This window comes from Emys orbicularis, chromosome 3 (genome assembly GCF_028017835.1).
Source record: "Emys orbicularis isolate rEmyOrb1 chromosome 3, rEmyOrb1.hap1, whole genome shotgun sequence".
In the NCBI taxonomy this organism is placed as follows: domain Eukaryota; kingdom Metazoa; phylum Chordata; order Testudines; family Emydidae; genus Emys; species Emys orbicularis.
Genome location: NC_088685.1, coordinates 68,460,993 through 68,474,206, shown reverse-complemented (window position 1 = coordinate 68,474,206; position 13,214 = coordinate 68,460,993). Strand labels below are relative to the sequence as shown.

The window sequence follows — 13,214 nt, the reverse complement described above, 5'->3', positions numbered from 1 at the left end:
TAGCTGAGGCTCATGGTAAGAAGGAAACTTTTAAAAATGTGTAACAGAGGACTCATCTTGGACAATGAGACTCTATGGTCCCAGTCCTCTGGACTGCGCTGATTCCGCCTGCAAGTTGCCGAGCATTCTAATTGAGAAACAAGGAGCTGTAAGGCGAGGTGATACAGTGAGATGATGAGCCAGATCCATGTTAGCCTTTCCTGACTCCAAAGGGACTACTTCCGAGAGGAAACCAGGATTTGGCCAAGGTTTGCTGAAGCTGAGAGCTCTTAACAGAGAGATCTTGCTCCACTAAATGGAGTTACCAGTAGACCAAGCTTGTAGGCATGACAGCCTGAACCCAGTGGACAATGAGCCAATGGAGGTTCAGAGTACTCAGCACCTTGTAGGATTGGCTCCTAAAGTTGTAGCTCAGTCCATGGGACATTAGTATGAGTCACAGTCTAGACCAGTTATTTTAAGCCCCCAGCATAATCTTAAATACCATGCAGAATTTAATTATTAACTAGGGCAGTGATTGAAAAAGGGAGAAGGGAGGTAGTGAGGGAATGGGAGAGAGACTAAATTCAATGGAGCTACAAAATTTATACTACCTAAGAATCTGGCCCTTGGTGTTTGGGGTTTTTTGAAGATTCTGGCTTATCATTCATTATTTGTAGATCACTATAAGGTCTACAGTGAAACAAAAATAAGAACTTTTATAAAAAATGTGTCATTGCATTTTTAAGCTGAAAACAAGATCTAGTTTTAAGATGTCACAAAGAAAATATTGCTATTTAACTGTTGGATGATTTTTCTCCTCTTATAAAATTTCTTCCATACAGCTACAGCAAATTTTGTTTTCTATACAACTTGTACTTGTATGGCAAGCTCTTCCTTTTTCTGATGCATACACTATGGTATTTTTGCTGCACAGTCATGTAAGGAAGTGTTATTACAGTGGGCATGAACAGAGAATAGGTTTAAAGAAAGTTCTTAATTCACCACTGTTTGTTTACTTTTCATCCAGTATGAAATTTTTAACCTTTAAAAAAAAACACAACTAAGAATATAGCTAAATATTTATTATCATAATCTCCTATTTCACATATTTGCAAATTCAGTACTGAAATACTATCTAATCCGATGCCTCGGCCAAAGTAGATGCAGCAGACTCTTTTTATTTGAACTTTTTTCCAAACAAAATTAGAAGTATGGACATTTTATACTTTTTATTGTATATTCAATAGTTTGACACTGTTATTATACTAATATATGAAGCCATACACTTCAGCTATCTTGAGAAAAAGTATATGTATAAAAAAGAAGCCATCACTGAACTACATGGATGAAATCCTGGCTTTGATTAAATCAATGGAAGCTTTGCCCTTGCCATCAGTGGGGCCAGAATTTCATCCTATTAATTGGTACTCACTCCTGCCAAGATGTATATCACAGTGGATAGAGAGCAACTCTATTTTCTTAGAACCCTCAGACATACTTTCTTGGCAGTAGCTCATCTTCATGGCTATCCCTGCTCTCTGTTTTTATTAAATACTGCAGTCACGTGCCCTTGAGAATGTGGCTGCAACTGGTTGCTGTTAGAAGGAAATGAAAATCCTTTAAATGGCAAGTGTGCACATCATTAGTATTCACACCATTTAAACACCTAAGCCAGGGCATACCTTTTCTCTCATCTCCATCATCATGTGTGCTCATTTCCATGTGGGCTCAGAGGTTTCCATACTGCTGAGCCCAACGGACATTTCTCCACACTACATGGGAGCCTCTCTGAACAGATATTAAGCAAACAGAGAAGTTAACATCATTGCTTCAGCTTGCAACACTGTTCAGCAGCCTGTAGCACTGTAGGCTTATATAGTTGGTTGCTAATGAAATAACTCTCACTGCCAGTACATCCCTCAGCCCACACCACTTCCCGCAACCCCCATTGGCCTGGAACGGCGAACCGCAGCCAGTGAGATCGGCCAAACCTGTGGATGCTGCAGGTAAACAAACCTTCCCAGCCTGCCAGCAGATTTCCCTGACGGGCCGCGTGCCAAAGGTTGCCGATCCCTGCCATATACTGTCCTAGCTTGGCTTGCACATTTCCCATGACTATCAACAGCAGTTGTGCATGTAGATGAAATGCTATAAATGGCCCAACATATGCAACTGGAAATATAACACCCATGTGTAGATAAAGAGCCTGATCCCAAGAGATGCTGTTGCACCTCTCGCAAAGTGAAAGTACCCTCCACTCCCCTGGGAGTTCAGTGTGAACTGCAGAAGACCCTATAGTCCAATATTTGTCTGCTCCCTCTAATTTTAACTGCAGTTTATACTTGTATAAAACAATCTGGGATATATGGCATAATGGGCCCTTTGTTAGCATAGGCTTTATACCTGAGATTAAATAGGAAATGAGAGAAATGTGAGATAGTGGTAGAATCTTAATTAGTTTCTCACTTCTTGGTATACGGTATTAGTGCTCTTTGAAGAAAACTGCCTTACAAAATCTTTTCGTTTCAAGGGTTTTCAGCAGAGAGGACCAGAATGCATGTGTGTGAATAATGTGTATTTGTATTCTTAAGTGACCTTTGTTATATTTTACCATTTACTATATATTGGCATAAAAATTCCTAAAGCAACATGACTCTCACAACAAACACAATTGACAGCCCTTAGGCTGGACAGCATATGCAAGCACAGACTGCTATTGTTCTGAAGCTATTTGAGAGTCAGTGGTCAAGGAGACAGGGGTCATTAATTTCTCTGCATATTTTAAACATTTGCAGATATGTGCTAAAATATATTTAAAACAAAGTAACCAAAATTTGAAGCAGAAATGTTGGAAAAGTTTTAGAAAGGGATTGTTTGTGAATGCAAGAAGGGGTTGCTTGTTCTTGTCACTACTGGCACCAATAAATGTACTGTCTTTTGCTTTTTGCTAAATATTAGCAGAGTAATTCTTCAAGTGATATGTCTCTCATATACTTGACTAACAGCTCTTTGGTTAGAAGTGGCCATCACGTTAGTCCCAGAAGTTGACTTGAATGGAAGCAACGAGGGTCTCAGCAGAGACCTAAAAGGGCAACTGAATGAAAAACTGCGCACTAAATTCTATTTTGGCTGAGTATTCCATCCACAGGCTCCAGCACAGCTTCTGGAATAAAGGAACAAAAAGAACAGTAAACTTTCTGTACTTAGAAGAACTGCCAGCAATGGAATGAAAAACAAAGCTAAAGTCCCGTATCTGTTCCTGCTGCTCAGTTCCAGCCTCCGGCTTCAGGCAGCCTAGATAACAAGATTTGCCAAAGGACCACCAACTCTGTCCCTGATAAAACAAGCAGAGATAGATGGAGCGGCTTTCAGAGGTGACATCAGAACATCTATGCCAAAACCCATCTATTTACAATTCTCAGATGCCGCCTCTGAACACTGCCTGCTTTTTATTCATTTGCCAAGTCCTCCTGCAGTGCCTGCCCTCCCTTACACCTATACTTAGCAGCAGGATGTCTCAGACAGTAAGTCTCAGAAAGCCCAACCAAATCTTCTGTGACCTCAGGCCGCTCTACTGGTTCCCAGCCATGATCTTTTTGGGTCAGTGTAAGCCCCGTAGAGTTTCTCAGTGAAGTACTACAGTCTTCTTTAATTGAACAGCGTGGAAGTTGGTAGGCTAGACATCTGAACCTTTTTCATGTATTTTACAAATGTTGTCTAAGATAAGGGATAATTGCCAGAAGCCCAGTAGTGCATTTATGAGTTATACTCTAATGATAGAAATAGCTATGTGCATGATGGACATCTTCAACCAAAACCAGATTTCAGTTTCCTGCTGAGGACCACATTCACCCCAGCAGTACAGGAAGCACTGCCCTCAGCTGGGGAAATAGATTTCATACTCCCATGCAGGACAGTCGTATAAAACCTGATTATTTTGTCATTATGCAGGACTCAAGTCAGGGACATCATTTCAGAAACATTTGAGGGAGAGGGGCAAAGGTGTATCAGCATATAGAACATATGTGATTACATCTGCAAAGTTGGGGAGGGGGGAGTGAAGCATGTAGACCTTTGAAAAGTCTGGGTGGTGGGGCAAGGAACCAAAGTCTAGAGGGGGCAACTTCACTCCATAATGACACCCCAGGGTCAGGTTTCACACGCACTGAATAAAAGAAGCAGTAACAGTCACTTAAGAATACCAAACTGTTATATTTTCAAAAGATTTTAAATTAGCACTTTGTTAACAGATTCAAGTTATATTATTGCTCAGTTATAACAATTGCATACTCTTGCTAAAGGGGCAGTTTTAGCAGCAAAACAAAGGAAAAAGCCCATTTTCAGTTTTTATATAGTCAGCTTTTTGTAAGGAAAAGTTTGTAAAACACACTAGCTAGTACATGCTAGAAAAAAATAACCCGGTGTAACGATCTGAAACGGGAAGTAAATTAAATGCTGCACCGATGCTAACGTTTCAATGTCGTGCCTGTTTTTCTGTTTGTTTGGCTGTTGTGGGGGATTGGTTGGTTTTGTGACTGGTATGTCACGACTCAGCCGGGGGGAGAGGGGCAGCATGCCGCTGGTAGCGAGCCCAAGGCGCTCCCCGGCTCTGTGGGTGCGGTAACCACGCTGCACCGACCGGGAAGCCAGCTGGCGGATTAGCCAGCGAACACCTGTAGCGCAAGCGGCTCCGATTAACTCTGGGGCCGGGCCGCGCGCTGCCTGCCAAAGCTTCCCAGCCGAGCCCCGCTGCCGCAGTCCCCACGTTACCCTCCCGCCCCCGAGCGCCGCGGCGGCAGATCGCTGTAGCCGGGAAGCCCTGGAGTCCCGCGCAGCAGGCGATGGCGGAGGGAGTGGGGCAGGTCCGCACGGTCCATCGCTGTGACCCCCGCCGCTCCTCTCCCTTCTACTCTGCTCCGCCCGCCGCCGCCGCGCTCCTCCCTGCGGCAGGGGGGCGCTGTTCCCGGTTCCCCCTCGCTCAATCCCTTCACTCCGCCCGGCGGGTGTAGGCACACACAAGTCACATGACGCCCTCGGGGGCGAGGGGGATTGGATCACGTGACCACCTAAGCTCGCGGCAGCCCCCTCGTTCAGACCGGTTAATGGAGCACGGGGAAACAAGGGGTACCGATGCCCCCACTGGGCCCCAGGGCAGGGGCGAGTTTGCCTCGGTAGCAATGGCAGCCGCGGGACCTGCTTCCTCACGTGATCCTCTCGGGTCCGAGGAAGACGTCATGTGACTACTGCCGCTGAGCCTGGCCGTTGGTCGTGGGAGCTACGGTGGCCGAGCTGAGCTAGGTCTGTTACCTAGGTAACCTAGTTCGGGCGCCTGAGACAAACCTACCGGTTTTTCAAGGGAAGCGGCCGCCGGCGGTTCGGCCCGGCTTAGGTAGGTAGGTAGGTGGCCGGCCGGAGGCGGCACCCTCTGGGCGCCCAGCAACAAAGCTCCAGCTGCCACTGACAGACTTGCCCGCGCAGCTCTTGCGGGAGCCCTACCGACGCCCGCTAGCTCGAGGCTGTGCCCTGGGCTGCGGGGCCGGGGTGGCTCCGGCGTGCACCTGCCCTGGGAAGCCAGGAGACCTGCTGCCTAAAACGCCGCTGCCCTGCCCTGGCCCAGGGGTAGAGAGGCGCCCACGGGGGGCATGCGGCGAAGCTACCCCGCCTTTCCTGATGCTCTGGGCCTAGTGCCTTCTGGGCAGGCTGAGGGCCTAGGCATCTATTCACCGGGAGATTGGGAGTTTCTTCTGCTGAGCTCTTGGGTCCTATTGGAATGGTGTATAAAGGCTGTAGATCGACCCACCTTGCTGGGTTGGAACCTTTTAAAAAGCGAAATAAATAGGTAGGGCCAGATTAGACTAAAGGGACACTGACCACCCCCCCCACCACCACCACCCAGCAGCATAAGACTAAATTTCATGCGTTTGAAAAGCGACGTCCCCACTTGTGCCGTCTGTTAACAGCCCTGATCACTTGAAACTGAATAGATTTTAAACATCCCATTCACCTATTACCATTGCTGCTGTTTACTTCCTGCAGTTTATTCAGCTGAGGCATTGGAAATAGACTGGGCAGTTCATGGCTTTCACGTTAGTTCACTGATGATGTGTTTGGATTTCAGGAATGTGTGAATTCAAACACAAAACAGTTATGCAAATGTTTCTATTAGGTCTTATAAAAATATAAAAACAGGCTCTATCTGTTTGAAGATTGTGACTCCTTTGGTGATATTTTTGAATTAATAGTAACACAAACGTGTGCCAAGCACATCCCCAAGGCAGTGAGATTAAAAAAAAAATCTGCTTTGAGTAGGGGATTGGACTAGATGATCTCCTGAGGTCTTTTCCAACCCTAATATTCTATGCTTCTGTGATCCTTCTGTGATCACAGCTTCAAATCCCAACAGGGTTAAGTCAGTTTTCCATCATTCCTGGGAAGATAAACCAGAGTTCCATGAAGTGTACGTATGTGTGGCGTATGTGTGCAGTCGGCGGTGCAAGGAGCTCCTGGCCCTCAGAGACCATGTACGGACTTTGGAGACCAGGGTGGCGGAACTGGAGGAGCTGAGAGAGGCAGAGAGGTATGTTGATGAGGCTTTCCGGGACACTGTAGAATTGTCCCACCTCCGCTTAGACAGCACCTGTGCTGTTAAGGAGGAAGAAGGGCCCAGGGAAGTAGAGCAGTCAATGGGAGCAGAGGGAAACTTTCCCGTAGTTGGGACCCTCCTTCCAGATGGTTCTGGGGTTGCCTCTCGCACTGAGGTTGCCTCTCCGGAGGAGGGAACTCCAGTTTCTAGGAAAAGGCAGGTGTTAGTAATGGGAGATTCGATTATTAGAAATGTAGATAGCTGGGTCTGTGATGACCGGGAGAACCGTATGGTGACTTGCCTGCCTGGTGCGAAGGTTGCGGATCTTTCGAGGCATCTAGATAGACTTATGTGTAGTGCTGGGGAGGAGCCGGTGGTCGTGGTACATGTAGGTACCAATGACATAGGGAAGGGTAGGAGAGATGTCCTGGAGGCCAAATTTAGGCTGCTAGGGAAGAGACTGAAATCCAGGACCTCTATGGTGGCATTTTCAGAAATGCTCCCAGTTCCACGCGCAGGGCCAGGTAGGCAGGCAGAGCTTCAGAGTCTCAATGCGTGGATGAGACGATGGTGTAGAGAGGAGGGGTTCACGTTCATTAGGAACTGGGGAAACTTCTGGGATGGGAGGAGCCTATACAGGAGAGATGGGCTCCACCTAAACCAAAGTGGAACCAGACTGCTGGCACTAAACATTAAAAAGGTTGTAGAGCAGCTTTTAAACTAGGAGATGGGGGAAAGCCAACTGCTGCAGAGGAGCGTGTGGATCGGACACAGACTTCTCTTAGGGGAGAGTCTGATGATAGAGAATCTCCAGGTTATAGTCAGGAGCAGAGGACTGAAAAGTATAATGTAAGGGCCGGATCAGATGATAAACAGTCACATAAAAAAGAATCTGGCACATCAGAAAAAGGCAGGCTAATAAACAGGGACAAGTTTTTAAAGTGCATGTACACAAATGCCAGAAGTCTAAATAATAAGATGGGTGAACTAGAGTGCCTTGTGATAAAGGAGGATATAGATATAATAGGCATCACAGAAACCTGGTGGACTGAGAGCAATCAATGGGACACAATCATTCCGGGGTACAAAATATATCGGAAGGACAGAACAGGCCGTGCAGGGGGAGGAGTGGCACTATATGTTAAAGAAAGTGTAGATTCAAATGAAGTAAAAATCTTAAGCGAATCCACAGGTTCCATAGAGTCTCTATGGATAGAAATTTCATGCTCTAGTAAAAATATAACATTAGGGATCTATTATCGACCACCTGACCAGGACAGTAATAGTGATGATGAAATGCTAAGGGAAATTAGAGAGGCTATCAAAATTAAGAACCCAATAATAGTGGGGGATTTCAATTATCCCCATATTGACTGGGAACATTTCACTTCAGGGCGAAATGCAGAGATAAAATTTCTCGATACTTTAAATGACTGCTTCATGGAGCAGCTGGTACGGGAACCCACAAGGGGAGAGGCGACTCTAGATTTAATCCTGAGTGGAGCGCAGGAGCTGGTCCAAGAGGTAACTATAGGGGGACCGCTTGGAAATAGTGACCATAATACAATAGCATTCAACATCCCTGTGGTGGGAAGAACACCTCAACTGCCCAACACTGTGGCCTTTAATTTCAAAAGGGGGAACTATACAAAAATGAGGGGGTTAGTTGGACAAAAGTTAAAAGGTACAGTGACTAAAGTGAAATCCCTGCAAGTTGCGTGGGCCCTTTTTAAAGACACCATAATAGAGGCTCAACTTCAATGTATACCCCAAATTAAGAAAAACAGTAAAAGAACTAAAAAAGAGCCACCGTGGCTTAACAACCATGTAAAAGAAGCAGTGAGAGATAAAAAGACTTCCTTTAAAAAGTGGAAGTCAAATCCTAGTGAGGCAAATAGAAAGGAGCACAAACACTGCCAACTTAAGTGCAAGAGTGTAATAAGAAAAGCCAAAGAGGAGTTTGAAGAACGGCTAGCCAAAAACTCCAAAGGTAATAACAAAATGTTTTTTAAGTACATCAGAAGCAGGAAGCCTGCTAAACAACCAGTGGGGCCCCTTGACGATGAAAATACAAAAGGAGCGCTTAAAGATGATAAAGTCATTGCGGAGAAACTAAATGGATTCTTTGCTTCAGTCTTCACGGCTGAGGATGTTAGGGAGATTCCCAAACCTGAGCTGGCTTTTGTAGGTGACAAATCTGAGGAACTGTCACAGATTGAAGTATCACTAGAGGAGGTTTTGGAATTAATTGATAAACTTAACATTAACAAGTCACCGGGACCAGATGGCATTCACCCAAGAGTTCTGAAAGAACTCAAATGTGAAGTTGCGGAACTATTAACTAAGGTTTGTAACCTGTCCTTTAAATCGGCTTCGGTACCCAATGACTGGAAGTTAGCTAATGTAACGCCAATATTTAAAAAGGGCTCTAGGGGTGATCCCGGCAATTACAGACCGGTAAGTCTAACGTCGGTACCGGGCAAATTAGTTGAAACAATAGTAAAGAACAAAATTGTCAGACACATAGAAAAACATAAACTGTTGAGCAATAGTCAACATGGTTTCTGTAAAGGGAAATCGTGTCTTACTAATCTATTAGAGTTCTTTGAAGGGGTCAACAAACATGTGGACAAGGGGGATCCGGTGGACATAGTGTACTTAGATTTCCAGAAAGCCTTTGACAAGGTCCCTCACCAAAGGCTCTTACGTAAATTAAGCTGTCATGGGATAAAAGGGAAGGTCCTTTCATGGATTGAGAACTGGTTAAAGGACAGGGAACAAAGGGTAGGAATTAATGGTAAATTCTCAGAATGGAGAGGGGTAACTAGTGGTGTTCCCCAAGGGTCAGTCCTAGGACCAATCCTATTCAATTTATTCATAAATGATCTGGAGAAAGGGGTAAACAGTGAGGTGGCAAAGTTTGCAGATGATACTAAACTACTCAAGATAGTTAAGACCAAAGCAGATTGTGAAGAACTTCAAAAAGATCTCACAAAACTAAGTGATTGGGCAGCAAAATGGCAAATGAAATTTAATGTGGATAAATGTAAAGTAATGCACATTGGAAAAAATAACCCCAACTATACATACAACATGATGGGGGCTAATTTAGCTACAACGAGTCAGGAAAAAGATCTTGGCGTCATCGTGGATAGTTCTCTAAAGATGTCCACGCAGTGTGCAGAGGCGGTCAAAAAAGCAAACAGGATGTTAGGAATCATTAAAAAGGGGATAGAGAATAAGACTGAGAATATATTATTGCCTTTATATAAATCCATGATACGCCCACATCTCGAATACTGTGTACAGATGTGGTCTCCTCACCTCAAAAAAGATATTCTAGCACTAGAAAAGGTTCAGAAAAGAGCAACTAAAATGATTAAGGGTTTAGAGAGGGTCCCATATGAGGAAAGATTAAAGAGGCTAGGACTCTTCAGTTTGGAAAAGAGAAGACTAAGGGGGGACATGATAGAGGTATATAAAATCATGAGTGATGTTGAGAAAGTGGATAAGGAAAAGTTATTTACTTATTCCCATAATACAAGAACTAGGGGTCACCAAATGAAATTAATAGGCAGCAGGTTTAAAACAAATAAAAGGAAGTTCTTCTTCACGCAGCGCACAGTCAACTTGTGGAACTCCTTACCTGAGGAGGTTGTGAAGGCTAGGACTATAACAATGTTTAAAAGGGGACTGGATAAATTCATGGTGGCTAAGTCCATAAATGGCTATTAGCCAGGATGGGTAAGAATGGTGTCCCTAGCCTCTGTTCGTCAGAGGATGGAGATGGATGGCAGGAGAGAGATCACTTGATCATTGCCTGTTAGGTTCACTCCCTCTGGGGCACCTGGCATTGGCCACTGTCGGTAGACAGATACTGGGTTAGATGGACCTTTGGTCTGACCCAGTACGGCCTTTCTTATGTTCTTATGTTCTTACTCTTTGTGTGTCTTTAATATGAGATATTAGAAATATTATGGCATTTGCCATGAGAAAAAGGTTTTTAACAATCCTCTAGCCAAAGTTTCCCCTTCCTGCAATGTGCTGCCAGGCAACCACCCTCCAGTCCAGAAATGGCTGCATTTTTTGATTTTGTGTGTGTATATATTGTTTGCAAAGCGCTTTGGGATCCTTCTACATTAAAGTCATAAATATAAGATTATTTCTTATTAAGGGAGAAATTTGCCTAAAGTCTTTTAAGGAAGCGTGTGCTTGATTTTAGTTAATAACTGGTATTACCTGTGGGCAAATGGATGTCAACTGATTTAAAAAAAAAACTTTTTGAAAAATCAAATATCAGATGAAATTGTATAAGATGCAATGTAAATATTTATAAGAAACGTGTGAGTATATATGTATGTAATGCACAGGAAACTACGGTAAAATGTAAGAAGATCAGGACTTATTTTTTCTTATCAAGCTTGCAAATAAATATTCTCCACTTGCTTAAGCAGTTGGCATAGGTAGTAACATTAAAATGTCACAGCTCACAAGACTCTTTGTTGTAAAAATATAAAATCATACTGGATTATGTGTGTCATGAGAGGTAACATTCTTAATCCTCTTACTGTGTTTTTTTAAGACTCTTTCCAAGTGCTTACATAAGGATATCTTATTTAATTCAAAGACTGGGCAGTCTTTGCAGTAATTTTCTTTAGTACTGCCAAAGTGTTGGGTAGTCTTTGGATGAAGTAAGAGTTAAAGCAGGAAACAGTTATCAGAACTCGCCTGTCAAAATCAGTTTACTAGTTAGGTAACAGTTCTATGTTGTGAAAAGGATCTATACTTGAAAAAGTTCATATTTAATAGTAAAACCTTATCTGCAAACCCTTAATCTATTTTGAATTTATTATATCACTTCTCGTTCTGAAGGATCCCAGAGTACTTCGAAACTATGTATGGCACCACTGTAAAACAGCCACTTTGAGTCTGCAGGGTGATATCTAAAAGCTGCATAATGTTGAGAGGCTGGGGAATATTTGCTCTCAAAAACCAACACAAATCCTCCATTCACAAAAAGCACTATTGACTTTTCAGTGTGAATGCAGAACAGACAGAATTTCTGTCTTTAAGAGCTAACCTGAAAGACTTCCACGGATTAAATCATTATTTATTTGTTATGCTCTAGCAGTGTGCTCAGTGCTGGACACACTATAAAGAAAGTCTCCCTGCCCCAGAGTGTTCACAGTTTTGGAAAACAAACATAGACCGCAATTAAAATACATCAAACACTGTGCAAGTATACATGGTATAGATGCAATCTGAGTTTACGGTGTTTTTCTCCCCTTTCGTTATAAATGAAACATTTCCTTCCTGATAACGTTGGTGGAAGAGCTACATTTTGAAGAGGAATATGAAGGATGAGAAGAAATTCCTATTTATTAACCTCACAAGGTTTAAGGGCTAAATCAGTCTTGTTGGTATTTAAGTCTATGGTTCTAGGGAATCTAGGCAATTCAGATGTGGTGCTTGGACCTTTGCAGTAAATACAGTATTTGGGGGAAACGTGGTACAGTTTAGTCTTGGTAGACAACTTTTAATGTTTCCTGCATGAAAAGCTAGTAGGAAATCATCAGGCTGTTTATGATTTCAAAAGCACTGCCTCATTAACTGCATTTTTATTTTTAATTTTAGTATTTTCCAGTAATTGAACTGTTTTGGAAGTTAAGTTTGAGCTGCTGACTATGGCTCATCGGTTTTCAAAAGCAGAACTAGATGAGCAGTTTGAACAGTTTCTGAAGGAGGTATGTTTACATTTTACTATGAAATTGATTACATATCTTTTTTACTCCATTAAAATGTGGAAACACTGATAGTTGGGTGTGGTAGAGCAGGAGAGACATGACACAGCTATATTATATTAAATAATTCTCTTAGGTAGTGATCGCACAAAGACTTACAGACCCGCTTAACTTAAAACATGCAAGTAGTGCCAGTGAAGTCAATGGGATATTTTTGTGCTTAATTTTAAGCCTGTGTGCATGTTTTTGGTGTATTGGGTCCTTAGAAAGCTCAATTGCTACGTGATATGATTAATTGTGATTACATTATTCAAGGTATTAAATTTGAGAGCCACACTCAGCACTAGTAGCAGATGTTTAAAATTGATCTGCTTGACTTAAAATACATGGAATGAGACCAATAGCAACTCTTCCGTATGTGTATAAAATTGCAATTTGCATTTAAAACTACTTTTATCCGGTATTTTTCCTATATTATTTTTAAATATATAATTTCACTTAAAAGCTGCTCTAAATTCTAATAAAATTCATTGCTATAAAATAAACCTAACAAAAGGGGAGCCAGCTATAGTGGTTTGAAAGCTTTAGGCTGAAGGGTTTTATCACTGATGATGCCCAGTGTTTAGCGAAGGGTCACATCTAGCCAAAAGTATCCAGATTTTCCAGACTTCTGGTTCTGACAAATCAAAACACCATAAATCTCCAGCTCTGCATTTCTTTCACTGGAGCTATATTATGTAGTCTATTACTTTCCCAGCATATGAATGAGAACAAATTGTCTTAGGGTCAGTCTAGATAAGATGGAAATGATGCTCGTTAGTAGTGGGGAAACATCTGGAGGATTTGGCAGGGGTTGTATGCTCTGTTTGTTGAGGTATGCCTGTCTATTGTCAAAGCAACTCATAATT

General features: G+C 42.9%; 1 protein-coding gene across 1 annotated transcript in view; it reads left to right on the top strand.

Annotated features, from left to right (window-relative positions):
• The first annotated feature begins 12,233 nt into the window (after positions 1–12,233).
• The window catches only part of CEP162 (centrosomal protein 162), an 84,026-nt gene continuing 83,045 nt past the window's right edge, over positions 12,234–13,214 (top strand). The window contains exon 1 of the mRNA XM_065401402.1: positions 12,234–12,309. Coding sequence (XP_065257474.1) covers positions 12,250–12,309 — 60 coding nt within the window. The 5' untranslated portion in view covers positions 12,234–12,249. The remainder of the gene's footprint in view (positions 12,310–13,214) is intronic.